Genomic DNA, 26,730 nt, shown 5'->3' on the forward strand with positions numbered 1-26,730 from the left:
TTTGCCTGACTGATGTCGCTGTTGTCCCAAAATTTCGAACGGGATCGGACCACCGTCTCCTTCGTGCAAAATTCTACTTCACAGAGCGGGGAGAAAGGGCTGCAAAGTTCAAAAAGAGAACTCCCAGAACGACCACCAACTGGGAACTCTTTGGTACTATTGCAGCAACATGGGAAGATGCCATTGTTGACAACATTGACGAGGAATACGATCGACTGGTTCAGCACCTCCATGAATGTGCGAGGAACGCCAAGAGAGAGATAGCCACAAAAAGTCGCCTATCTTCGAAAACTCTTGAGCTAATTCGCCAGCGTGGTTTGGCGCATGCCTCAGGCAACCGCAAGCTAACGTCCGAGCTTGCAAAGCAGTGCAGAGATGCGATCAAGGAAGACCTCAAAGAGAGAAGAGCAGAAGTATTGGTAGATGCGGCAGAAGCCGGGAAAAGTATTCGTAACGCCCGCCTGTCCTTCGCCAACTATAAGACCAAGATGACTGCCCTCCGACGTCCTGATGGATCCATCACATCCTCCAGAACGGCAATGGAGAAGATTATCCATGACTTCTACTCAAATCTCTTCGATAGCCATGTCCACTTGCCGACATACCAAATTCCACAGGATGGGTATGTCGTTCCCAACGTTCTCCCTTCCGAAATCCGACACGCCATTTCGTCAGTAAAGAAGCAAACAGCACCCGGCCCAGACAAGGTCAGACCTGAACACCTGAAGAACCTGCCGTCAGTACTCATCAATACACTGGCTCGGCTCTTCACTCGCTACCTGTCTGAATGCAAGGTTCCATCTCAATGGAAAACCAGCAGGACCGTACTACTGTTCAAGAAGGGAGACATCCATGACATTGGCAACTATCGCCCGATCTGCCTATTGTCTGTCATCTACAAGTTGTTCACTCGAGTCATCCTGAATAGGATTGGCAGAACACTAGATGAAGGACAACCATGTGAGCAAGCAGGGTTCCGCAAAGGATTCAGCACCATCGACCATATCCACACGATAACCAAACTCATTGAGGTTTCTCGGGAGTTCAAGATGCCGCTCTGCTTAACGTTCATTGATTTAAAGAAGGCCTTTGATTCTGTTGAGACGGAAGTGGTCATTGAAGCCCTAGCCAATCAGGGCATTCAAGCCCAATACATCAGGATCCTCCCTGAGCTGTATTGCGGATTCACTACCAGGATCTCACCATTCTACAAAGAAGTGATCGTTGATGTCAAGAGAGGGGTGCGGCAGGGTGATACCATTTCACCAAAACTCTTCAGCGCCACCCTCGAGAACATCATGCAACGACTGGAATGGGAAGGAATGGGAGTGAAGATAGATGGTCGGCAACTACACCACCTCCGCTTTGCTGATGACATTGTTTTAATAACACCAAACATCAGCCAAGCGGCACAAATGCTGGCCGACTTTGACCGTGAGTGTGGAAAGGTAGGACTACAGCTGAATCTTACGAAGACAATGTTTATGAGAAACAGCCTTGTTCCTGACGCCCCATTCGCTCTCAATGGAACGACCATCTCCGAATGCAACAGCTATGTGTACCTAGGTCGAGAGGTCAACATGACAAATGACCTGGCACCCGAGCTGCGCTGGAGGAAGAGAGCGGCTTGGAACGCCTTCAAGAACGTCGAAGAAATAGCTAAGAGGACGAAGAACCTCCGGCTCCGGGCACATCTCTTTGATTCCACTGTTCTTCCTGCATTAACATATGCCTCAGAGACCTGGGCCCTACGCAAACAAGATGAGAACGCCATTCAGGTCTCCCAAAGAAGAATAGAAAGAGCTATGCTTGGAATATCACGTTTCACTCAAATGAGAGAAAGAATCCGGAGTTCTGACATCCGTCGACGATCAAGGATCAGGGATGCTGTCTCATATGCCAAGGTGTCGAAAATCAGATGGGCTGGTCACGTAATGAGATTTAAAGACGACCGTTGGACTAGAGCTATTACTGATTGGATTCCACGGGATGTCAAGAGACCGCGTGGCCGCCCACCTACCAGATGGTCAGACTTCTTTGTCAAGGTCATGAACGATCGGTTTGAGGCCCTCCATGTTCCCGGAGCGAAGAGATGCCATTGGGCTACACTAGCACGCGACAGGGACAAATGGAGACGTTACTGGCGCCCGCTCGAGCAAATCGCCGACTAACGGGAAGTTAAGTGATTAAGTGATTAAGTGTTTTCAGAAATCTATGCTTTTCTATACAGGACATGAAAAGGAACAAAAGTTAAGTCTTCAAGTGGCTCTTGCACCTGTAATTTTGTGTCTTAAATCCCTTTCTCTTTCTTCCACTATTTCTAACCGATTGTTCTTAAATTTTTTTTATATCCCTTCCTCACTTTTCCTGTCTCCTAGTTTTTCCTCATTTTTGTCTTTCTTTCTCTTCCAACATAACACCAATAGTCCTCTCGGTATTTAGTTCCACTGAAAGAACTCAATTGATACATAATGAAATAAATGATCAACGTTTTGGAAGAAGTTTCACTTCTTTTCTATCTCCAACTGAAGCAGGAAAATTTCTTGAATATTAAACCAAGTCTTATGATTAAGAAATTATTGTATGAAGTCAGAATCCAAATTTCCTGGTCATATGTGGGAACTTTATGCAGGCACCCTTGAGTTTGAGTTTGGTTTCTTCTTGGGCTCTAGAAGAACCTTATTTTGACTATAGTGAGTGCTGCAGAATTTCTTTCTTGTGGGGGAAAAATTCTTGCTAGACCTTACTTTGTTTGTGATACTGGCTTCTGAGAAGGCAACTGTTCTCAAACATAATCATGCTTTAGAGTCTAGCTTCTTAATACTGTGGGTTGTGACCATAACAGAATGTGTGGGTTACAAAATATTTGGCAACAGCAAAAATGTTTCTGAATATGCAATGACCAAAAATTAATTAAAAAATCAACTTTGGAATTACTCCAAGGTATTTCTAGCAGAACTCACTCAAGATTTTTTTCCCCCAGTTGGTCAAAGGGTTTTGAGCGGAAAAAGTTTCAGAAGCTCTGTATTAGACTCATTTGGAGTCTATTATAATACCCAATACTGAGCCTATTTCAAGTTTTTTTGGTCAGAAGAATGGGGTTGCACCCAAGAATGTTCCATTCTAACAAGTCCTCAGGTGCTGCTGCTCACTGTTCACACTGAGAATTACTGGTATATAACACTAGAAAGCAAGTGGTGTTTTGCTTAAGAGCAAGCAACGAAAACGATTATAAATCTTAACTGAGACCTGCCAACACATTACCTTGGATCTAGAGACTCTGAATTATGAAAGGTATGTCTCCGAGAGGGGCAGAGGAATTGAACTCGTGGCCAACCTGAGTTCTATTCTTCTGCCCCTCTGGGAGAGCCAGGCAAGTTACTGAGAGTATTTTGCCCACATGGCAAAGCCTGGCAAGCTACCCATGATGTATTCAATATGCCAAACACAGTAACAACAAATCTCACAAAGGAGACATTACTGGGCCCGCTCCAGCAAATCAATGAACAACCGCAGGACAGTGTTAGAGTGCTATGTAGTCCAAAAGCTATCATAATTCTGAGTTCAAGGTCTGTCAATATCTTGAGTTTTTCTCATGGGTTCTTTTATTTCCCTTATCAAGAGTTAGCTAAGAGATAAAAATTAAGAGAAAGTCCATACAGAGCAGTTAATCCTTAGATCATTAAAATAGCTTTATATTTTAGTTTTTGGGCTATGCCTAGCAGTATTCAAAGCATACTCCTGGATCTGTGCTCAGGGATTACTCTTGGTAATGTTCAGAGGTACCGTGTGCAGTGCGGGGGTTTTAACTGGGATTGGCCATATACATGCAACACGAGCACCTTATCCCTGTGATATTTTTCTGGCCACTCTTTAAAATAGCTTTGAGTATTTTTTTTAAACTCAAGACAAATTTTTTTACTCACCCTCATACTTCTAATAATCTCTCTTTCTCTCTGACTTGCTCTCTTTCTCTCTTAAGGAGTAGCGAGAAGAGAAAGAAACACAGTAGAGAAATGGACCTTAATAATTTCAATATATCTATGAGGGCCATAAAATATATAAAGCAATATATGAAGATTCACCAACTCTGTAAATTTAATTTTTCTTATTCAAGCTGCCTTTTAGTTTTTCCATTAACATTTTGATAAATAAAAACCAAATTAAAAAAACATTTTGTTGGCTTGGTTTGGTTTTGGGGCCACACTTGACTGTTCTTGGGAGCTACTGCTGGCTCTGTGTTGTCACTCCTGGTGGTGTAGAGGAGACCATGCAATGCTGGAGACTGAACTTGGACATTGCATGCAAAGTATGAACTCCAGTGTGTTGAGCTTTCTCTGGCTTTTAGAAAAAGCTCTTTATCCCTCTGAAGGATAACTATTTTGTGAATCATTATCATAACAATGTCATGTCAATAAAATGTATCTCAAGTATTATGATTCTTCTGCTCTTCTATGTTTAAGAAATTATATTGATAGTATATTTAAATTTTTTATGGGTATTTGTTTTGGATCACATCCAGCAGTACTCAGGACTTACTCCTGGCTCTGCCTAATTCGTAATTCTCAGGAATTACTCCTGGAGGACTTAGGGGACCATAAGGGATGCCAGGTATTGAATCCTAGATGGCCACGGTGCAAGACAAGTACCTTACCCACTGTACCAGCCCCATAAAGTATCCTTAATTTTATATTACTCTTGTAATATTTTGCATGCATGTATTCTACAAATTTTATACTTACTGTTAAAAGTAGCCATATTCTAGAATTCCCTTGTGATTTTAAAAACTTTTTTTTTATTGAATCACTGTGAGATAGACCCTTACACAAAGCTATTCATGATTGGATTTCAGTCACACAGTTTTCCAACACCCATCCCTCCACTAGTGTACATTTCCCCAGGTTCCCTTCCATCAACCCACACGCCCTCCTCCCAGCCTGCCTTTATGGTAGGTGCTATTCTTCTCTCTCTGTCTTCCTCTCTCTCTTCTTTTGGGCTTTGTAGTTTGCAATATTAATACTGAAAGGTTATCAAGAATATACATTTACCTATTTTTAACACTCAGATCTTGTCCAGTGTGATCATTCTCAGCTATTATTGTCATACTGGTCTCTTCTCTATCTTACCTATTCTCTGCTCCCCACACACTTGTGGTTGATTCCAACCACTGACCAGTTCTCCTAGCCCCTGTTTTCCCTGATCATGGAGATTAGTCTTCCACTATATATTTTTTATATACCACAAATGAATGCAGTCATTCTCTATCTGTCCCTCTACTTCATATTTATTTCAGCATGATACTCTCCAAATCCATCCATTTATAGACAAATTTCATGACTTCACTTTTCCTAACAGCTGCATAGTATTCCATTATGTAGATGTGCCATAGTTTCCTTGTCCATTCGTCTGTTCTTGGGCACTCAGGTTGTTTCCAGGTCCTGGCTATTGTGAATAGTGCTGCAATGAACATAGGAGTGCAGATAATGTTTCTGCTGTGTGTTTTTGGGCCCCCAGGGTATATTCCCAGAAGTGGTCTTGCTGGGTCAAATGGGAGTTCAATTTCTAGTTTTTTGAGGAATGTGCTTATTGCCTTGTAGGTTTTATTTAGGCTTTACAATCAAGAGTTATTTGCTTCATAAAAATTAGAAAAGCAAAATTTAGCTTCTTTACATTTAAAAGAAATTATATGAAACAAGAGGTAATTCTTTGAGTAACTGAAAAATGGGTCAGTAAAAGTCATAACTCTGTTCTTTTATAGCACCTCTAGGATTTTTTTTTGTGGGATGGGGCAGTGTCTCAATTGCCAATCAGTCAGTGGTTAAATTCAGTGCTTCTCAGTACCTGTGATACTCAGGTCTGCACCAAGATCAGATTATGCTAGGCAAGAGCCCTAACTGGTGTACTATATACTGGTTCTTTTTGGATAATTTTTTCTGGTGTTTTCTAGCTCTGATTGAACCATTTTATCACATATATATGTATGTGTTTCCCCTTCTTCTATTTTGGTGTTTGTGCCACACCCTGTGGTGCTCAGGGTTTACTCCTGGCTCTATACTCAGGGATCATTCCTAGCAAGCTAAAGGTACCATATGGGGTTCCAATGATTGAACCTGGGTCAGCCGTGTGCAAGGCAAGCACCCTACCTGCTCTACTGCTGTCCCTATTGTATTTTCTTTAGCATAAAAACCACTACAGGAAGAGAGGCCAGGATGACAATTGAATAGTGGGAGAAGCTGGTGAGAATATAAAAGTCAGCTAAGATTGAACCAACTGATTGAGTTAATTATATATTCATATAATTTCATTGTATCTGTGTCTGAGAATCTTCAGCAAAAACTGCTGCATATACCTATTTTCATTACTTCCCATCTTAGCTTCCCTCACATTTCCCTATTTCACATACCTGGATACTTCGTTCTTTTTGGTCATGTGTTTAAGATAAGTTGTCTTTGTTTCAAGGGTTCCATCCATTTCACTGTATGAACACACCTCGCTTTTGTCTGGATTCAAGGTGGAGAAAATACATTTTTCACCTTCAAAAGTCAGCGTTAAGTTTGAGATGGTGACATGTTTTGAGGGTTCTTTGATTTCACTCTTAGTTTTTGAGTCTCGTAGACATCCAGGCTTCAGAATGTTTTTTACTTCCTATAGATATAATAAGCAGTAGCAAATTAAATAACAGAAAAGCATCAGATACAGAATACTTATGAACCTATGTCTCACACAGCCATCATATTCCATTTGTATTTACTGAATTCCCTTCTTGTGCACAAGTAATGAGGAGTAAAAGTGGGTAGATGTTGCCAGACCATTGATGAGTTGGGTCCTATTGTGGATACTGGGGCTGGCAACATGCAGATATAAAATAGCACATGCAAAAGCTCATGTGTTCATGCATGCATTCAAACAAGAATATCAGCATTTAATTACTATAGCACTTTATTTTCCTGAATTGTCAGAGAGAAGGCTTTGTACAACTGCTTTGCCAGCTGCTTACTCAAACTGAGGTTGCTCTTGGTTTAAGAACCTCTAATAGGTAATAGGAGTTGGTGGTTCATACTAATAGTAAAGAATTTGTTTTTACTTATTATTATTATTATTTTAATAATATATACCAACATTTTTTTTCTGTTCTGGGGCCATACCTGGTAGTGCTCATGACTTACTCCTGACTCTGTGCTCAGGGATAACTACTGGCTGTGCTTGGGGACTGTATGTGGTATCCAGGTATTGATACCTGATATTGAAGTGCAAGGCAAGCACCTACACACTGTACTATCTCTCTAGCCCGATAATCTTTTTCTTATGTCATCAAAATTGTGTGAAACCTTTTTGTTTTCAAAATAAAATTATTTTTATGAAAACTCTAAATTTAGAAAGTATAAATTGCCTATAATCCCACTATTATAGAAATAGATTTAACAATATGATCTGTTCCTTTCCTATTGTCTGCATATACACATGTAATTTTAGGTAAGAGAGTCGTAATCTTCATCTCATTATTTTATCATAAACATTTTTCTATGTATATAAAAGCTCTACAATAGTTTTAGGCATATTCCTTGCATGACGTCAACCACAGTTTGATGTCTGGCACCACATGGCCTCCACCTTTACCTCCCTGTCCTAGAATTGCTAGGAGGTGCCTCTAGGCCTCCTGAGCACTGTTTGACAGGGCCTCATCAACCCCAAACATTTACAATTGTTTATACAGAATAGACATATATTTAACAGAAGTTCACTGAACACATATGGTCTTCTTGGCTGATACTCCTGAAGATCAATAGCTATTTACCCTTCTTGGATTTATTAAATCCACTTAGTTATTTCCCTATGTTTAGGTTACTTCATTTAATATTCACTAAATAGAAACAGAGAGACAGATTCATATGTTGAACACATGCCTTGTATGTAGGAAGCCTGGGTTCAATCCTGAGCAGTGCACACTGCCCTGTGCACCACTGAAAGTAACCCCTGAACACAGAACTGGGAGTATCCCCAAGCACTGTTGAATGTGGTGCAGAAAACAATAACAAAATATTTATGAAAGATTTCCATTATTTAATTTTTGTAAACACTTTCTATAGCCATATCACACTGAATGCACCCAATTTTGTCTAATTTTTGTAAACATGGTATAGGTATGATATGATTTCTTTTCTTTTTCTTCTTTCTTTCCCAAATTGGTATCTTGGTAGGTAATACGTCATTTTTTATTTTCAGATGAATTACCTATAAAATACTCTTAGAATCTGAATCACTGAGTCAAATGGACCTTGATTCTTAATGATTTTAGAAATATTTGCATCAATTCTCATCCCAATTACATATTTGTATAAATTTCAAATTGACTATACTTACAGACATGTTCACTGTTAACATTTTTTTTCTTTTTTTATTAGTGAAAAACCATGAGATACAGTTATAGGCTTACAAATTTTGTGCTTGGGTTTCAGTTATACAATGATCAAGTGCCCATCCCTCCACCAGTGCCCGTCATCCATCCCCATGGGTCCCAGCATCCCCCCCACCCTCATCCCCCCCCCCGTCACTGTTAACATTTTTTGTGGTCACTGTTGTTGAAATTTTGGGGGGGAGCTAAACATGCTATGATCAAGGATCACTATGGTAGTGCTTGAGTAATTTAATGCAGTGCTGGTAATTTAATTTGGGTCAGTAATGTGAACACAAGTGCCTAAATAACTGTGTATTTTTTAATATGGCCCTGTTTATATTCTTTTAATGGTTTTGTAGGTGATATTATTTTTGTTAAGTTCTCATTTCTTGATTATTAGCAAAGTTAAAACTTTCCCAATTATCAGCAATTTTTTTCCTGTAAAATATCTATTCTAGCCCCTTGTCATATTTTTGTTGTCACCCACTCTACCTTGGACATTTTTTGGCAGCAGTCTCCATACTTACCTATTTACCTACAACCTATCCTGCCATCATATTAAAACAGTTAAAAATACAGTTCAAATAAAATACAACTTTGTAACCCACAGTGTTTGAAGAAAATTTAAAAAAATGGAGAGAATGAAAAAAAATACAAGTTCTTTCATTTTGTTACTTGGAGGCCTTTGGTGACTCATATTTACCAATGGGTCAAGTCCATACTTTTAAACTTGTCATTCAATAGCCAAGATAAGTACCAGGAGATTCACTCCATGGCTTGGAGGCCAGCCACACATGCTGAGGGAAAAGGCAGCTCAGATTGAGAGGGGAGCACCAAGTAAAGGGTGTTGGGAGGACCCTTCCAGGATGAGAGATGCATGCTGAAAATAGACTATAGACCGAACATGATAGCCTCTCAATGCTTCTTTTGTAAACCACAGCATCCAAAAGGAGAGAGAGAACAAAAGGAAATGCCCTGCCACTGGGGTGGAGTGGGATGGGGGGTGGGGGGGTGGGAGGGATGCTGGGAGCATTGGAGGTGGGGAATGGGCATTGGTGAAGGGATGAGTACTCAATCATTGTAATAAGTGAAACCCAAGCACAAAAAATTGTAAGTCTACAACTGTACCTCATGGTGTTTCACTAATAAAAATTTAAAAAAAAATTGTCATTCAAAATTTGCTAACTATTTTCTAATCCTGTATTCTTTTTGTTTGTGTAGTTGGTGTTTGCTTTTTGTCTTGTTTTGGGGGCCACTGGGGCTATTCCAAGCTCAGGGGTAGCACTACGTTCTTAGGGGATCACTCTGCATACAAAGTGTTCATCCTCGCTCATTGGGTCATATCTCCATCCATTCCTATATTCTAATATTCTATCTCTCTCTCTCTCTCTCTCTCTCTCTCTCTCTCTCTCTCTCTCTCCTCTCTCACTCTCATGATCCAGTCAAACTGAACCATTCTCAGTCATGACTCTTTATTATTCCATTTTCTGGTTTTTCCTATTTTCACCATTACTTTAATCTACTGAAATTTCACCAAATCCTTCAAGGTAGTGAGTAATTTTGTAATCACTTAAATTTTAAGTTAAACCATATGTGATATTAATATCCTCATTCTAAAAATGAGGAACCGAGGAACCAAGGCTCATATAGGTTCAGTGAATCAACTAATATGTAGCAGGGTACATATTACATAGGGTACTTATTACTCAACTAATAAGTAGACAGTCTAACCCTAGGTCTTCTGATTCCAAAGTTTTTTCCTCCCCATCATAGTATTTTGATATCAGATTAAATCTGAAGTTGATGATAGTGACTTCCAATTTAATGAGATCATATCTTACAACTCTTTCACTAGATTTTAGAAATCTTTTCACTAGATTTCAGTGATCAAAAAAATCTCACTGTGGGAGTGATCCTTCAGGCTCGGGAAATTAGTACAGGAGGTAGGGTGCATACAGATCTGATTTCTATCATTGGTACCAGATGGCCTCCCAAGCATACCATGTGTGGCCTTGGAGGTGCCTGAACACTACTCGGGTAACCCCGAAGAAACCCAAAAATGCAGGACACAAATTACTGGCATATTCAGATCCTTGGCTGAGTATTACTAGATGTAAGCCTTGTTCCCTGGAGCACCACTGGGGATGCTCCCTCTCCCCAACAGAAAAAAAAAGAAAAAATCAGATGTCAATGTTACATCAATAAGTCAATGAATTCCACAGCATTTTGATATTCAATTTTAGGAAGCTAACTAATAAGAGTAATGTCTACACTCTTGTTCTCAATTATCAGAAAATAGTCTTTTATATCATGTACCTTTTCTTCCTTTGTGGACTCTTTTATGTCATCATTTTCAAATACCACTGTGACAGTTGAGGCAGCTTTGATCTCACAGGTATCCTGGACCTCTATAACTTCCGTGACAATTTTTACATCTGGGACCTCTGTGACTTCATTTTCTGGAATATCCGTAACATCAGTGACATAAGTGTTCCTGGTGATATCGGAGAAGTCTACGCTTTCAGTGACATGTTCACATGCACTTAAGTGCACGCATGGGGACTGGTCCTCTGTGAACTCCACAAAATCCATGATATCCGTTGAACATGTGTTGTCTGTGCTGTTTGTGATTTCTGAGAGGCTTGAGATTTCTGACATTTTGGAAGCTTTGGCTTTCTCCTGATTTAGAAAGGAGATGAGCTCTACCCATTGATAAAACAAAGTGTCCTGAATGCATGCAGGGGCGCAGAGCTGAAGGTAGTAGGCTTTTCTACTCACTAACTTTATTTTCAGTATCATTTTATCAAAATCATGCACACTAAGAGTAACAAATTGGAGAGGAAGAAACCTGCAATCAAAATGCAAATGTTATCCAGAGGTATGATTTGAAAACTATCGAAAGACCTTTCTATAAAATGATTTATTTATTTTTATTGAATTAATGTGAGATAGTCAAGTTGTTCATGATTGGGTTTCAGTCATACAATGTTTCAACACCTGTTCCTTCACCAGTGTACATTTTCCAACACTAATGTCCCCAGTTTCCCTCCCAACCTCCTGCCTCTATGGCAGAAAATTTCCTACTTGCCCCCCGTCCCCCGCCAAAAGATCTTTTTGTTTGTTCTTTTTCTTTTTGGTGGTACTGGGGATTGAATCTTATACACACAAAGCAAGTGCTCGACTGCTAAACCACATTCCTAGGCCCTCTACTTCTGCTTTATAGTAGCTGAAGAGATTTAGTAAAACAGTTTGTCTCCCAGGCAGGCCTGGGAAGTGGCAGTCATAGAGTGGGAAGTACTAAATGGCAGCCACAAGGTACCCAGGTCTGGTGCTTAGCTTTTGCAGTTCAAACCATTTTTGTAGGAGGATGGGGCCAAAAAAAGAACCAAAGTTTAAAATTCCCTGCATTTCCTAACTAAAAAAAAAAATTGTGGACATAAGTCATGACTGGGCCTCACACTGAAAAACTAATCACAGACAAATGAGCTGCTATAGAGGTGTCTCTGCTAGAAAAAGTACTGGAACAGAATTTGGAGGCACAGCTGAGTAACTTCCCTCCTGCTTCAAGGGAGGGAGTGGTTGCCAGAAAAGGATAGAGAACTGAGACCAGAATGTGCCCCAGGTTCAGGTGTCAGGCAGTGCCTATACATGGTGGGGAACTCAGAGCCCAGAGGGAATGCCAGTGTGGATGGTCCCAAGCACTGGAGGGCCCAAAGCAGAGGATCAACAGTTGTACAGCTTCAGCAGTCCCCTCCCCTCCCAGTCCCCATTCTGAAGAGAGTGTCATGAGGACACACTTGACATTTTGTAGAATACATGGTCCCTAGGGAAAAGCAGTTAACAGCATAGACCCTCAGGCTACCTTGAATGGAGCATTAAGCAGACGGGCACTCCAGTGTAGGCATTCTGCGGTGAACAGATGGAATGCTGGTCAGAGGAAACTGAGAAACAGGCTGTGCTTTCTCCAATGCCAGTGTATGCCTGAATGCCTACTAGTGGTTCCCAGGTTGCCCCAAACAAAGAAAACAGGCAGGTACACACTTGAGTGCAGCTGCCCCCTGGTGAACAGATAGCTTGTAGTTCAAAGTTCTCTGAACTGAGGAACAGGCTAGGCATTTGCTTCAACACAGGCAGCCTAATGCCTGAGGGTGGAAAGTTCACAAGGTGACAGGAATTTAAAAGGAACTGGGGGCTGAAGAGATAATAGCAGAGATAAGAAGCTTGCTTTTCATGCGGCATGCCTCAGTTCAATTCCTGGCTCCATATATGGGCCCCTATGCACAGAACTAGGAGTAAACTGAGAATACTGTGGCATGTGGCCCAAACCCATCCCCCAACAACCAAAAAGAAAGAAAAAAGAAAGAAAGAAAGAAAAAGAAAGAAAGAAAGAAGGAAAGAAAGAAGGAAAGAAGGAAAGAAGGAAAGAAGGAAAGAAAGAAGGAAAGAAAAAGGATAGAGGAAAGGGAACTGGAAACATGTTCGAGAGGGAATGCTCTGGATGAACAGATAATGGATAGAGGACAAGATCCCCAGAATTTCACCTGAAAACAGGTTTGTACACAGGAATACAATGGTTGGCAAGACAATAGATACAGAGAGGCCCCAGCTGCCAATTAAGCCTTCTCAGCTGAGTGACTCAGGCTGGGGCAGTACTGAAGCCAAGCCCTCTCCTCCCTGTCCCCAACTCCCCAAGGTGGAACAAACTTGGCTCACAGCTATCTGTGGTCATGTACAAATCTGATTTCTTTTACTGTAACCATCTGGGACTTTTGAAGCTGGTGAAAGAGCATCCATAGCTATCAGAAATCATTAGAGTCACAGGTACCAGTCTGATCTTGTGAATAGGAGCATTGATTTTCTGCTTGGAACAGTTTGGACCTTCATCTTTAGGTCCCTATGTAGTACCGGTAATAATGTGAAAATGGAGAAATTCAGTCACAATAAATGATGACAAAAGTCCAGGAAGAATCTTAATTATATCAGGTATTTCTAAATTGCCCAAAGAAGACTACAACAACAATCCTCACAAAGTTAAATTATCTGAAACTAAATCATTTGAACGGAGAATCAATAGTTTGAAGAGTCTGATAGAAAAAAGAAAAATCTGAAAGAACATATTTAAACAGTAATAAAGGAGCTAAAGAATATAGTAGTAAGTCTCAACAGCAGAATACAAAAGCTGAAAAATCAATGATGACAGGTCACACACCATTTATGAAGAAAAGGTAGCAGAAAAGAGAGTAAGATTGAATGAAGAGGATTGAAGATATATATTTGATATTATCAGGGAAATCCAAAGAGTGCCAATCAAAACAAATCCAACGGAGGTCAGAGATGCAGGAGTCCCTGGCTCCAACTTTGGAACCACATGATTCCCCAAGCGCTTGGGGAACCCCAGAAGTGATTCATTAGAAAACAAAACAATATAAAGTCAAAGGGAACATGAAGACATCATAATAAAAATAGCAAGACACAAAGACAGAGATTTTTTAAAGCAGCAAGTACAAAGCAAGGACTCATATATAAGGAAGCAACATAAAACTCACATCAAATTTTTCAAATAAAATTTACAAGCTAGGGGGCAACAAAGCTGAACGGCTCCAATTCCAACAGGTACAGCCCGCCCCCAAGGGCCTGGGTCCCTCTCTGGGCACGCGCAGCTAGAAACAGCCCCTAGACAGCCGGTTTTCAACCCCTGATCTGCGTGGGACGGGCACAGAGGCCCAGCTCTGGGCAACAAAGCTGAACGGCTCCAATTCCAAACAGGAGACGTTCCCAACTCCTCGCCCAGTGCCAGGGACTCTTTCCGGAGCCACGGCCGCTGACGCGGCCGCGAAATATTTTCCCACTATATATGCCATAGGAACCATAAGCTAACTTCTTAGATGGAAACTTCTCTATTTTAGCTCAGCCACTAGAAACACAGTAGCCAATAACTCAGAAGCCTATCTTAACTCACACTGCATATCAAGCAGAATAGTAACAGTGAACGTGAAGGACTAAACCACACCTCTCACAATGGTAAAGCAACGCAAAAGCCCACCAAACTTTCATATTGAAGAGTCTAGCCCAGATGACACCAACAGTACTGTAGTGTTAGACAACCTCTCTGACAAGGAATTCAGAAGGGAGCTACTTGGGATGCTTAGGGAATTAAAAGAAACAATGGAAAGCAATGCCAATAGAAGACAAGAGGATCTGAAGGCAGAAATGAGGAAAATGCAATCAGAAATGTCAGACCTGAAAAATCTCGTAGGCGAATTGAAAAGCTCAGTGGAAGGCCTCAGCAGCAGAGTAAGAGCGGCTGAGAACAGAATCAGTGAGCTCGAAGATGAAGTTCAGAGACTCTCCAGAAAAGAGCAGAAAATGGAAAAGAGACTCACAATTCGGGAACAGATGGCAAGAGAAGATCGTGATGAAGCCAAGAGGGGTAACATAAGAATTATTGGAGTCCCAGAGGGACAGGAAGAAAACCTCGATGAAGAAGAAACTGTCAAAGAAATCATTGCTACAACATTTCCAGAGCTGAAGAAAACTTGTGACCACATTCAGGAGGCCCGAAGGGTACCAGCTAGAAGAAATCCGAATAAAAATACCCCAAGACACATCCTGATCAAAATGACCAAAACCTTAGACAGAGACAAAATTCTGAAAGCAGCAAGATCGAAGAAAGAAATCTCTTACAAAGGAGCATCCTTAAAATTCACAGCTGATTTTTCTGATGAAACCCTCATGGCCCGAAAACAGTGGTGGGACATAGTAAAAAAACTCAATGAAATAAATGCCTCCCCAAAAATACTTTTCCCAGCAAGACTCTCATTCATAATAGAAGGAACAACACACAGTTTCACAGACAAACAACAGCTCAGGAACTTCATAGACTCAAAACCATGGTTACAAGAACAACTAAATGGGCTACTTTAAGGCAAGAAAGGGCCCTCAAATACACCAAATTTTAACAGAACAATGGGACAAAATCCCATAACAATAATCTCTCTCAATGTCAATGGGCTAAACGCACCAATTAAAAGACATAGAGTGGCAGGATGGATTAGAAAATTGAACCCAACATTCTGCTGCCTGCAAGAAACGCATCTCAATAGTCAAAGCAAACACAGACTCAGAGTCAAAGGCTGGAAAACAATCCTACAGGCAAACAGCTCCCATAAAAAAGCGGGGGTAGCCATCCTTATATCAGACCACATCGATTTCAGAGTGAGGAAGGTCATAAGAGACAGTGAAGGCCATTTCTTATTGATCAAAGGATCTGTACAACAGGAAGAACTTACAATAATAAATGTATATGCACCTAATGAGAGACCAGCAAAGTACTTAAAACAACTACTCATAGATTTGGAAAAAGACATCAATAGCAACACAATACTAGTGGGAGACTTCAACACTGCTTTGTCACCTCTTGATAGATCAACCAGACTCAAGCTTAGCAAGGACATACTTCATTTGAGGGAAACAATGGAAGAAAGGGACTTAGTAGATATATACAGGACACTTCATCCACAAAAAGCTGAATACACATTCTTCTCAAGCGTACATGGAACATTCTCCAAGATAGACCACATGCTGAGCCACAAAACATGCCTCCATAAAATTAAGAAGGTAGAGATTGCATCAACAATCTTCTCAGACCATAATGCGCTGAAATTAGAAGTAAATCACACACAAAAACAGAAAACTAAATCAAACACCTGGAAATTAAACAGTGCACTATTGAACAACGAGTGGATTAGACAGGAAATCAAAGAGGAAATCAAAAGATTCCTAGAAACGAATGAAAATGAGAACACGAGTTACCAAAACTTATGGGACACAGCAAAGGCTGTGTTAAGAGGAAAGTTTATAGCTCTACAAGCATTCCTCAGGAAGGAGGAGCGAGCACACATAAGTAACCTAACCTCACAGCTTAAGAGCTTGGAGAAGGACCAAAAAAAGGAGCACAACCCGAACAGGAGAAAGGAAATAATAAAACTCAGAGCAGAGATTAATGAGATGGAAACCCAAAAAACAATCCGAAAGATCAATGAAACCAAAAGCTGGTTCTTCGAGAAAATTAACAAGATCGATAAGCCTCTAGCAAAACTCACAAAGAAAGGGAGAGAGAAAACCCTAATAAACCGAATCAGAAATGAAAAGGGGGTCATTACAACAGAAACCACAGAAATTCAGAGGATCCTCAGGGAGTACTTTGAGAAGCTTTATGCCACAGAACATCAAAACCTCGAGGAAATGGATAAATTCCTAGACTCCTACAGACTCCCAAGGCTGAACCAAGAAGACCTGGAATACCTGAACAGACCTATCACCATCAAGGAAATTGAAATGGTAATAAAAAGTCTCCCCAAGCACAAAAGTCCTGGCCCGGATGGATTCACTAGTGAATTCTTCCAAATCTTTAAAGAGGACTTACTCCCGATGCTCTTTAAGCTTTTCCATGAAATTGAAATATCAAAAACACTTCCGAACAGTTTCTACGAAGCAAATATCACACTGATACCAAAAGCAGACAGAGATACCACAAAGAAAGAGAATTACAGGCCGATATCCCTGATGAACACAGATGCAAAGATCCTCAACAAACTACTAGCAAATAGAATCCAACTACTCATCAAAAAGATCATACACCATGACCAAGTAGGATTCATCCCAGGGATGCAAGGATGGTTTAACATTCAGAAATCAATCAACATAATCCACCATATCAACAAAAGAAAAGATAAAAAGCATATGATCATATCAATAGATGCAGAGAAAGCATTTGATAAGATCCAGCACCCCTTTATGATGAAAACCCTAGCCAAAATGGGTATAGAGGGGACCTTCCTCAACATAATTAAAGCCATATACCACAAGCCTACAGCAAGCATCATCCTCAATGGGGAAAAACTGAGAGCCTTCCCTCTAAGATCAGGGACGAGACAGGGATGCCCACTCTCTCCACTATTGTTCAATATAGTACTGGAAGTACTTGCAATAGCGATTAGGCAGGAAAAAGATATTAAGGGCATTCAGGTAGGAAAGGAAGAAATCAAGCTCTCACTATTCGCAGATGATATGATACTTTACTTAGAGAACCCAATAACTTCCACCAAAAAACTCCTAGAAACAATAGACTCGTATAGTAAAGTTGCAGGTTTTTATAAAATCAATACCCAAAAGTCCATGGCTTTCCTATACGCAAACAGTGAGAGAGAAGAAAGCAACATGAAAAGAATAATTCCATTCACAATTGTGCCCCAGAAAATCAAGTACCTAGGAATCACCTTAACTAAGGGAGTAAAGGACCTGTACAAAGAAAACTACAAAACGCTACTTCAGGAAATAAAAGAGGACATGAGGAAATGGAAAGATATCCCCTGCTCATGGGTCGGGAGACTTAACATTGTCAAAATGGCAATACTACCGAAAGCATTGTATAAATTCAATGCAATCCCTATAAGGATACCCATGACATTCTTCAAAGAAATGGAGCAAACACTCTTGAAATTTATATGGAACAATAAGCCCCCATGAATAGCTAAAGCAATTCTTGGGAAAAAGAAAATGGGAGGAATCAACCTCCCGAACTTCAAACTGTACTACAAAGCAGTAATAATTAAAACAGCATGGTACTGGAACAAAGGCAGAACTGCAGACCAATGGAACAGGGTTGAATACACTGACATCTCTCCTCAATCATATGCTCATCTAATCTTTGATAAAGGTGCAAGTAATGTGAAGTGGAGTAAGGAAAGCCTCTTTAATAAATTGTGTTGGCATCACTGGACGGCTACATGCAAAAAAATAGGCTCAGAACTCTGCCTAACACCATGTACAAAAGTAAGATCAAAATGGATTAAAGACCTCAACATCAGACCAGAAACCATAAGGTACATTGAAGATAAAGTTGGCAAAACCCTCCATGACATTGAAGCTAATGGTATCTTCAAAGATGCCACGCCACTGGCCGAGCAAGTGAAAACAGAGATAGATAAATGGGACTATCTTAAACTAAGAAGCTTCTGCACCTCCAAAGAAACAGTGACCAAAATACAAAGACAGTCTACAGAATGGGAAAGGATATTCACCGAATACACATCTGACAAGGGGTTGATATCCAGGATATACAAAATACTGGTTAAACTCCACAAGAAGAAAACATCCAACCCCATCCAAAAATGGGGCAATGAAATGAACAGAAACTTTCTCAAAGAAGAAATCCGAATGGCAAAAAAGCACATGAGAAAATGCTCTACATCATTAATCATCAGGGAGATGCAGATCAAAACCACAATGAGATACCATCTCACACCTCAGAGACTGGCCCACATTCAAAAGAACAAAAGCAACCGATGCTGGCGTGGATGTGGCGAGAAAGGGACACTCCTTCACTGTTGGTGGGAATGTCCACTGGTTCAGCCCTTCTGGAAAACAGTATGGACGATTCTCAAAAAATTAGAAATCGAGCTCCCATTTGACCCAGCAATACCACTCCTGGGAATATATCCCAGAGAGGCAAAAATGTGTAGTCGAAGTGACATCTGCACTTGTTTGTTCATTGCAGCACTCTTTACAATAGCCAGAAACTGGAAGAAACCTGAATGCCCAAGAACAGATGACTGGTTAAAGAAACTTTGGTACATCTACACAATGGAGTACTATGTAGCTCTTAGAAAAGATGAAGTCATGAAATTTACATACAAGTGGTACAATATGGAAAGTATCATGCTAAGCGAAATGAGTCAGAAAGAGAGGGATAGACATAGAAAGATTGCATTCATCTGGGGGATATAAAGAAACAAAGTATGAGATTAATACCCAAGAATAGCTGAGATCAGCACCAGGAGGATTACTCCATAACTTAGAGGCCAGCCGGGTATCCTAGAGGAAAGGGCAGCTCAGATAGAGAAGGGAACACCAAATAAAGGATGTTTGGAGGATCCTCCCAGGAGGGGAGATGCATGTCGAAAGTAGACTATGGACTGAACATGTTTGCCACTCAATGCCTCTTTTGCAGACCACAACACCCAAAAGGAGAGAGAGAACACAGGGGATTGCCCTGCCACAGAGACAGGGGGGATGGGGGGATGGGGGTGGGAGGGATATTATCTATGGTGGTGGAAAATGGGCACTGGTGGAGGGATGGGTATCTGATCATTGTATAATTGAAACCAAAGCACAAAAAATTGTAAATCTACAACTTTAAAAAAAATAAAATAAAATAAAGGAAAAAAAATTTACAAGCTAGAAGAGAATAATATGATGTATTCAAAGTACTGAATGAAAAGAACCTCCAAATGAGAGCTATTTACTCTTCAAGGTCATCACTTAAATTTTAAGGAGTGATGAAATGAATTTTTTCACATCCAAATCAGCTCTGCAAGGGATGCTGAATGGTCTCATATAAAAAGGAAATATTAAATGGGAAAAACAAAAATCCTCTTTAAAAAATAATATCCATGTACTGGAATGACAGTATAGCAGGTAAAGTGCTTGCCTTGTATGCACCCCACCTGACTTCAATCTCTGGCACACCATATGGTCCCCTGAGCACCACCAGGAGTGATCCCTGAGAAGAGTCAGTAGTAAGCGCTAAAGCATTGCCAGGAATGGCACCCAAACAAACAAAAAATGGCATCAAGATCCTTAATCTCAAAGACCCACGTCCCACCACTACTGCTATGACCATGTAAACTCATCTACCAGCTTTGTTCCAGGGACTTGTAAATAAATCTCAAAATATATCAACTAGCCACAAAAATTTCTTGGACACTCACATCTGCCTGAGACCTCTGAGGCAATCTTGGATAGGGGCAGGCCAGATCCCACCCTAACAAAGCCCTGACAGCTGCTCCCACACCCCAAAGCCACCATCATGCCTCCAGCTGAACTGCCCAATTCTGAATTTCCTGGAGTGCACATTTTCTCAAACTCTACAATACTGTCATCCTAGTAGCGGCATACCAGATTGAATAGAATGCAACACAGAAGCAATCTCAAGTAACAAAATCATTAACACAGAAGGTTTGACTTGCAAGAGCAGCTTAGTAAACCCTCAGACAAAAACTTAATGCCCTCAAAGTGATGTACAACAATTTTCACAAAATTTCTTCTACAAAATATTTTTTGATCAACTAAATATTTTTACCCAGTGGTAACAAACAATATAAAACAAATTACTGTGGGCCTGTTAACATGGCAGACGTGAGGAATGATTGGGAAAATGGAGATAATGATGGAAGGAAGGTGACCGTGATGGTAGGACCGGGGTTGGAATATTGAATGCCTAGAACAAATGATCATGTAGACCATGTACAAACTTTGTAGACCATGGTGTTTAAAATAAAGTGGGAAAAAAATCCTTCATATAAAAAATATATCTAAATACCATGGATTAAACTATTTCATCAAAAGGTACAGAGTAGGGGGTATGGTGCCACCAGCAGGTCAATCTGTACCTGTGAGGAAAGTGCATTAGCAGCCTGATGGCGCCTTCAGACTTCCAGATACCCCAAAATTGCTGCTATGCTTTTGGCCAGACCCCAAAGTTGGGGTAAAGTTTACCAAGAAAGTAAACGGCCAAAAGTTAGGTATGTAGGAGACACACCCATAAACCACCTCCGGCATAGCTATATAATTGGAGGCATGGCCTCTCTGGTTCCTGATTAAACTGCTTAATGGCCATGATCCTAGAGACTCAGAAACAAATCTTGAAACCCAGCAGCTTTTGGCAGAAATGCGTTCGGTCCCTGCAGTAGGTTACTGGTGCTGGGCCAAACCAGGTGGGAATAGGTTTCGTGCCTTGGCCTGTTCCCCCTGGCGGCCTCGTGGCCGCCATCCTCCAGAGGCCACTGGACAGTCAGGTTTGGGTCCGCAGTGATGAGACATTTTGGGCCTCACGGGATGGGGGTGGGAGCCGGTTCTGTCCTCCCCACCCCAACAAGACCCCAAGTCATCGCCCACAAATGGCCTCTCTGCTCCTAATCAAGCTGCTTAATGGAAAAGATCCCAGAGATTCAGAAACAAATCTCAAAACCCAGCGGCTTTTGGCAGAAATTCGTCCAGACCCCACAGTAGGTTACTGTTGCCAGGCCACCCCAGGGGGGAAAGGGTGTTGTCCCTCTGCCTGCTCCCCCTTGGCAGCTCGGTGGCTGTCATCCTCCAGAGGTCATTGGACAGTCAGGCTTGTGCTTTCAGTGACAAACTTGTTGGGACTCACGGGATGGGGGTGGAGCCGGTTCTGTCCTCCCCATCCCAACAAGACCCCAAGTCATCACCCATGAACGGCCTCTCTGGCTCCTGATCAAGCTGCTTAATGGCCATGATCCCAGAGACTCAGAAACAAATCTTGAAACCCACCGGCTTTTGGCAGAAATGCGTTTGGACCCCGCAGTAGGTTACTGTCGCCGGTCCACCCCAGGGGGGAAAAGGTGCTGTCCCTCCGCCTGCTCCCCCTTGGTGGCTCGGTGGCCGCCATCCTCCAGAGACCATTGGACAGTCAGGTTTGGGCCCACAGTGACGAGACATTCTGGGCCTCACGGGAGCTGGTTCTGTCCTCCCCACCCCAACGAGACCCCAAGTCATTGCCCACGAACGGTCTTTCTGGCTCCTGATCAAGCTGCTTAACGGCCATGATCCCAGAGACTCAGAAGCAAATCTCGGGACCCAGCATGTTTCGGCAGAAATCCCTCTAGATTTAAGTGTTAAAATTTTGAAATTTTAAAATTACGTGGCCATTACTGCAGCCATGCGACATCATATGTTATTCATAACCAGCAATAGAAAACAAATTGTCTACTGTTGCCTTTTCAGCAGATCTGAGTGTTGGGGTAAAATCTCAAATAATAATGGTGGGTCTGGTGTCAAAATATTGAATGTGATCAAATAGAGAGAGAGAGTAATGTGGAAATCATCTGCCCCACGGGTAAGGGGAGGGTGTGGGATGAAGGTATACTGGGGTTGTTGGGGGTGGAGAATGGGCACTGGTGAAGGTACGGGTGTTTCATTGTATGACCGAGACAGATCCGAAAGCTTTGTAACTGCTCTCATGGTGATTCAATAAATAAAATTATAAAAAATGAAAAAAAAAGTAAGGTGGAGTTTATACACAATTCAATCAGCTAACCAGTGGCTGAATAAATAGCAGTACTCCTACATAAAAAAAAAAGGTACAGAGTGACTGAATGTATCAGGCAATAAAATGCAAGTAAATGGTTTCATATGAAAAAGAAATGTTAGGGCCTGAGCAACAGCAGGGAGGGTGCTTGCTTTGCACCCAGCCAACCCAGGTTTGAACGCCAGCATCCCATATGGTTCTCCGAGCACTGCCAGGAGTAATACCTGAGTGTAGAACCAGAAGCGACCCCTGAGCATTGCTGAATGTGACTCAAAAAGTTAAAAAAAAAAAGTTAAATGGTAAAAATCAAAATCCTCTTTAAAAAATAGAGTCAATGGGTTGGAATGATAGTCAGCAGGTAAAGTGCTTGCCTTGTATGCAGCTAACCTGGGTTCAATCCCTGGTTGTAAGAAGCTGAAGCTTCTTACAAGAGACACACTTGAACTCTCACCACAACACAGATTCAGGTAAAAGACTGAAAAACAATCATAAAAGTTAATGGTACACTAAAATTAGGGATGGCTATACTTACATCACACTAAATAGCATTTAAGTTAAAAAAAGAGAGAGAGAGGGATGGAGATATTATATACTTGTTAAGGGATCAATAGGTTAACCAAATAAAGTTACAGAAAATTTTATAAAGCAAGTTTATGATAGATTAATGGCAACACAATAGTAGTGAGTGAACTGAACATGCTACTCATAATTGGGCAGAAAAACCACACAAAATATCATTAAGGAAACAAGAGCTGTAAAAGATGACTAGTTAGAAACTGGTATTAATGAACATGTAGCACTGTAGCACTGCACTGTCCTCTTGTTGTTCATCGATTTGCTCGAGTGGGCACCAGGAATGTCTCCATTGTGAAACTTGTTACTGTTTTTGGCATATCAATTACGCCACGGGTAGCTTGCCAGGCTCTGCCATGTGGGTGAGATAAGTTTTGGTAGCTTGTCAGGCTCTCCAAGAGGGATGGAGGAATTGAACCCGGGTCTGCCACATGCAAGGCAAACACCCTACCCGCTGTGCTATCACTCTAGTCCTAATGAACATGTACCTGGATTAATTCCACCACTATAAAACCCAATATAGGAGCTGGAGGAATAGTACAAGAGTTAAAGCATGTGTCTTGCATGTAGCTGACCTCATATTGATTCCTGGCATTATAAATGGTCCCCTGAACATTGTCAGAAGTCATCCTTGAGCACAGAGCCAGGAATAATCCCTGGGCACCACCACATGTGGTCCTAATCTCCCCCCTGGAAAACACTCAATAAGTGTTTTTTATTGAATGTCAAGTACACTAGTGAGGATATAAAAGCAAACTAAATGTTCAATGACAGATGAGTGGATTAAAAAACTGTGGTATAGTGGCCAGAGTGACAGTACATAAGGTAGGGCATTTGCCTTGCATTCAGGCATCCTGGGTTCGATCTCCCAAGAATTGCCAGGAGTAATTCCTGAGTGCAGATCCAGGAGTAACCCCTAAGCATTGCCTGGTTTGACCCAAAAAAGAAAAAAATAATGAATATTTATCAGGGGTTGGGGTGGGTGGAGGGTAGCTGAGATAGAGAGGGTGCGTTATGACAACATTAGTTGAAAATAATCACTATGGACCAGAACTGAGTGTTGAAAGTAGGTAAAGTAGGTAAAGGGATATACACATGATAACCTTTTAGCATCCGCATTGCAAACTATCACTCTATCACTGTATCACTGTCATCCCGTTGTTCGTCGTTTACTCAAGCTGGTGCCAGTAACGTCTCTATTACTTCCAGCCCTGAGATTTTAGCAGCCTATTCTTACTCATCTTTCCCCAATGATTGGAGGCTCTTTCAGGGTCAGGGGAATGAGACCTGTAGTCCTTACTGGTTTTGGCATATCGAATATGCCAAGGGTAGCTTGCCAGGCTCTTGCTGGGCTCTCCAAGAGGCATATATTTATATATTTCTCCTGTTATTTGTTGCCTACTGTCTGTACCCCATCAAATATGGTGTGGGTAATTATTGAAAATGGGTAGGGTAGGAAGTGTCTTATAATGTGTTTGCGACCACATGGTCCGGAAAGCGACCTGGAGTGTGGCGGCAGTTGGATAGTGGAGGTTGGCTGCTGGGGCTGGGACCCTTGGGGCGAGAAGGGCTCTCACCCACCCCACTCTGGGGTGCCCCGGGTGAAAACTGCCTGAAATGGAGTCTCACTGCAAACCATAATGCTTAAAATGAGAGAGAGAGAGAGAGAGAGAGAGAGAGAGAGAGAGAGAGAGAGAGAGAGAGATCTTCCCTAGGGGCAGGCTGGGGTGGGGGGTGGGGACTTGGTGCTGGGAAATTACACTGGTGGAAGGATGGGTTTTGGAACATTGTATGACTGAAATCTAATCATGAACAGCTTTATAATGCTCTATCTCATGGTGATACAATATAATGAAAAATTAAATTTAAAAAACATGAACTTTATTGAAATGTTAAATAAAAAGCTGTGGCATATACACATAGTGAAATGTTATGCAACTATGAAAAAATATAAAATATTGCAGCTTGCAGCAACTTTGAAGCAACTGAAGGGTATTATATTGAGTGAGATAAGAGGGAGAACATTACTCAATGATCTCATTCATCTGTGGTTTTTGGAGAAACAGAACACGGGAATAGATAATACCAAATGATTACAAATCTTTGGCCTTTGATTGTAGAACTGAGAGGTGTGGTGGTGGTGGTGAGAAGATGGACTAGTGTTACCATAAACACGGTAGTGGTAGGTCTTAAGCACTTTGATGTTGGTGAGGGTGTAAAGATAGATCGAGGGAGTGAGAGAGAGAGAGAGGGTACCTGCCACAGAGGCAGGCTGGGGGTAGGGGGTGGGGGATGATGGGAGGGAACCTGGGGACACTGGAGCTGGGAAATGTACACTTGTGGAGGGATGGGTATTGGTATACTGTATGACTGAAACATAATCATTAACAGCTTTGTAAGGGTCTATCTCACAGCGATTCAATAAAAGTCAAATACATAAATGAACAAATAAAATAAAAAAGACTTTATTAAAACTACAAAAGCTGGGGCTGGAGCAATAGCACCGCGGGTAGGCATTTGCCTTGCTAATTCCTGAGCGCAGAGCCAGGAGTAACCCCTGTGCATTGCCGGATGTGATCTAAAAAGCAAAAAAAAAAAAAAAAAAAAACCCACTAAAAAAGTTAATGCTATTGTATTCATATTACCTGAATTATAAGTTAAAAAAATCTTTTAATATATGTCAGACTCTGGAGGGCCATTTCATCCTAATTCTAATCCTAAAACTCTGATGCTCTAAAAGAAGTAGCAATTATCTACTATTGTGAGATGTCCCACTTAATTTTGCCAAGTTGAATTTACAGAAGTGATTTACCCTTGCACATTCAGCTAGTTAATGACCTGAAACAATACTAGAGTATCAACAATACTGATATAAATTGGGATGGTGAAGGGAGAGAGGGCATATTGAGAAGAATTTTTACGAATCTTCAGAATCTTCAGTTCTTTTAATTACAAAGTAATTAAAAATAGCTTCAATGCTCACATTTGAGAGGCACAAATACTCAAATTTAATATACTCTAGATTTTTCCCCCTTTGCTTTTGGGGCCACATTTGAAGGTGCTTAGGGACTCTTCCAGGTTCTGTGCTTGAAGGACCATATGATGCCAAGGATTGAAACTGGGGTTCACTCATGCAAAGCATGTGCTCAGCCTGTTGAGCTCTCTCTGGCCAAACTATGATGAATTAAAATTGGAATGATAGAGAATATTAGTATGGATCAGCACACGAATTACATAAGAATTCAAGAAACACTGTAATTAACTTCCTGCTTGATGGCCAGGTTGTCACATTGATTTTTGAGACTGAAAAACTTTCATTTGGCACAAGTGAGATGCTCCCTTGGAGCATTTGTTGTAGTTTCTATTTTCAACTCCTGGGGGGAAGAATATACTTTCTGAGAGATCCTTAACCTCCAACCTTTATAGCTCACCTGGTGAGTACCAGTGTCTCTGGAGAGGATGATGATGTCAGGAGACTTCTGAAAAGGGGATCTGTATCTCTATTGGCGGCAGATGTTAGATGGGCTAGCAGCATCACGTTGGGAATCTTGTTGGTGTGGCTGGTAGAGCAGATGCCGACAGTCACCCAGTTGGCTCTGTTATGAAGATAAATGGATTCACCTTTCCTGTTGACCTAAGGCAGAGAATAGGA

The 26,730-nt window shown here is 41.3% G+C and overlaps 1 protein-coding gene across 1 annotated transcript in view; it reads right to left on the reverse strand.

Annotated features, from left to right (window-relative positions):
• Nucleotides 1-26,730, reverse strand: part of GARIN2 (golgi associated RAB2 interactor family member 2) — a 58,319-nt gene that overhangs the window by 28,065 nt on the left and 3,524 nt on the right. The window contains exons 2-4 of the mRNA XM_056133359.1: nucleotides 26,510-26,712; nucleotides 10,712-11,243; nucleotides 6,404-6,645 (exon numbers count right to left, since the gene is read on the reverse strand). Of these exons, the coding sequence (XP_055989334.1) occupies nucleotides 6,404-6,645; nucleotides 10,712-11,243; nucleotides 26,510-26,712 (977 nt within the window). The remainder of the gene's footprint in view (nucleotides 1-6,403; nucleotides 6,646-10,711; nucleotides 11,244-26,509; nucleotides 26,713-26,730) is intronic.

Source organism: Sorex fumeus, unplaced genomic scaffold (assembly GCF_029834395.1).
Source record: "Sorex fumeus unplaced genomic scaffold, SorFum_2.1 ptg000098l, whole genome shotgun sequence".
Taxonomy (NCBI): domain Eukaryota; kingdom Metazoa; phylum Chordata; class Mammalia; order Eulipotyphla; family Soricidae; genus Sorex; species Sorex fumeus.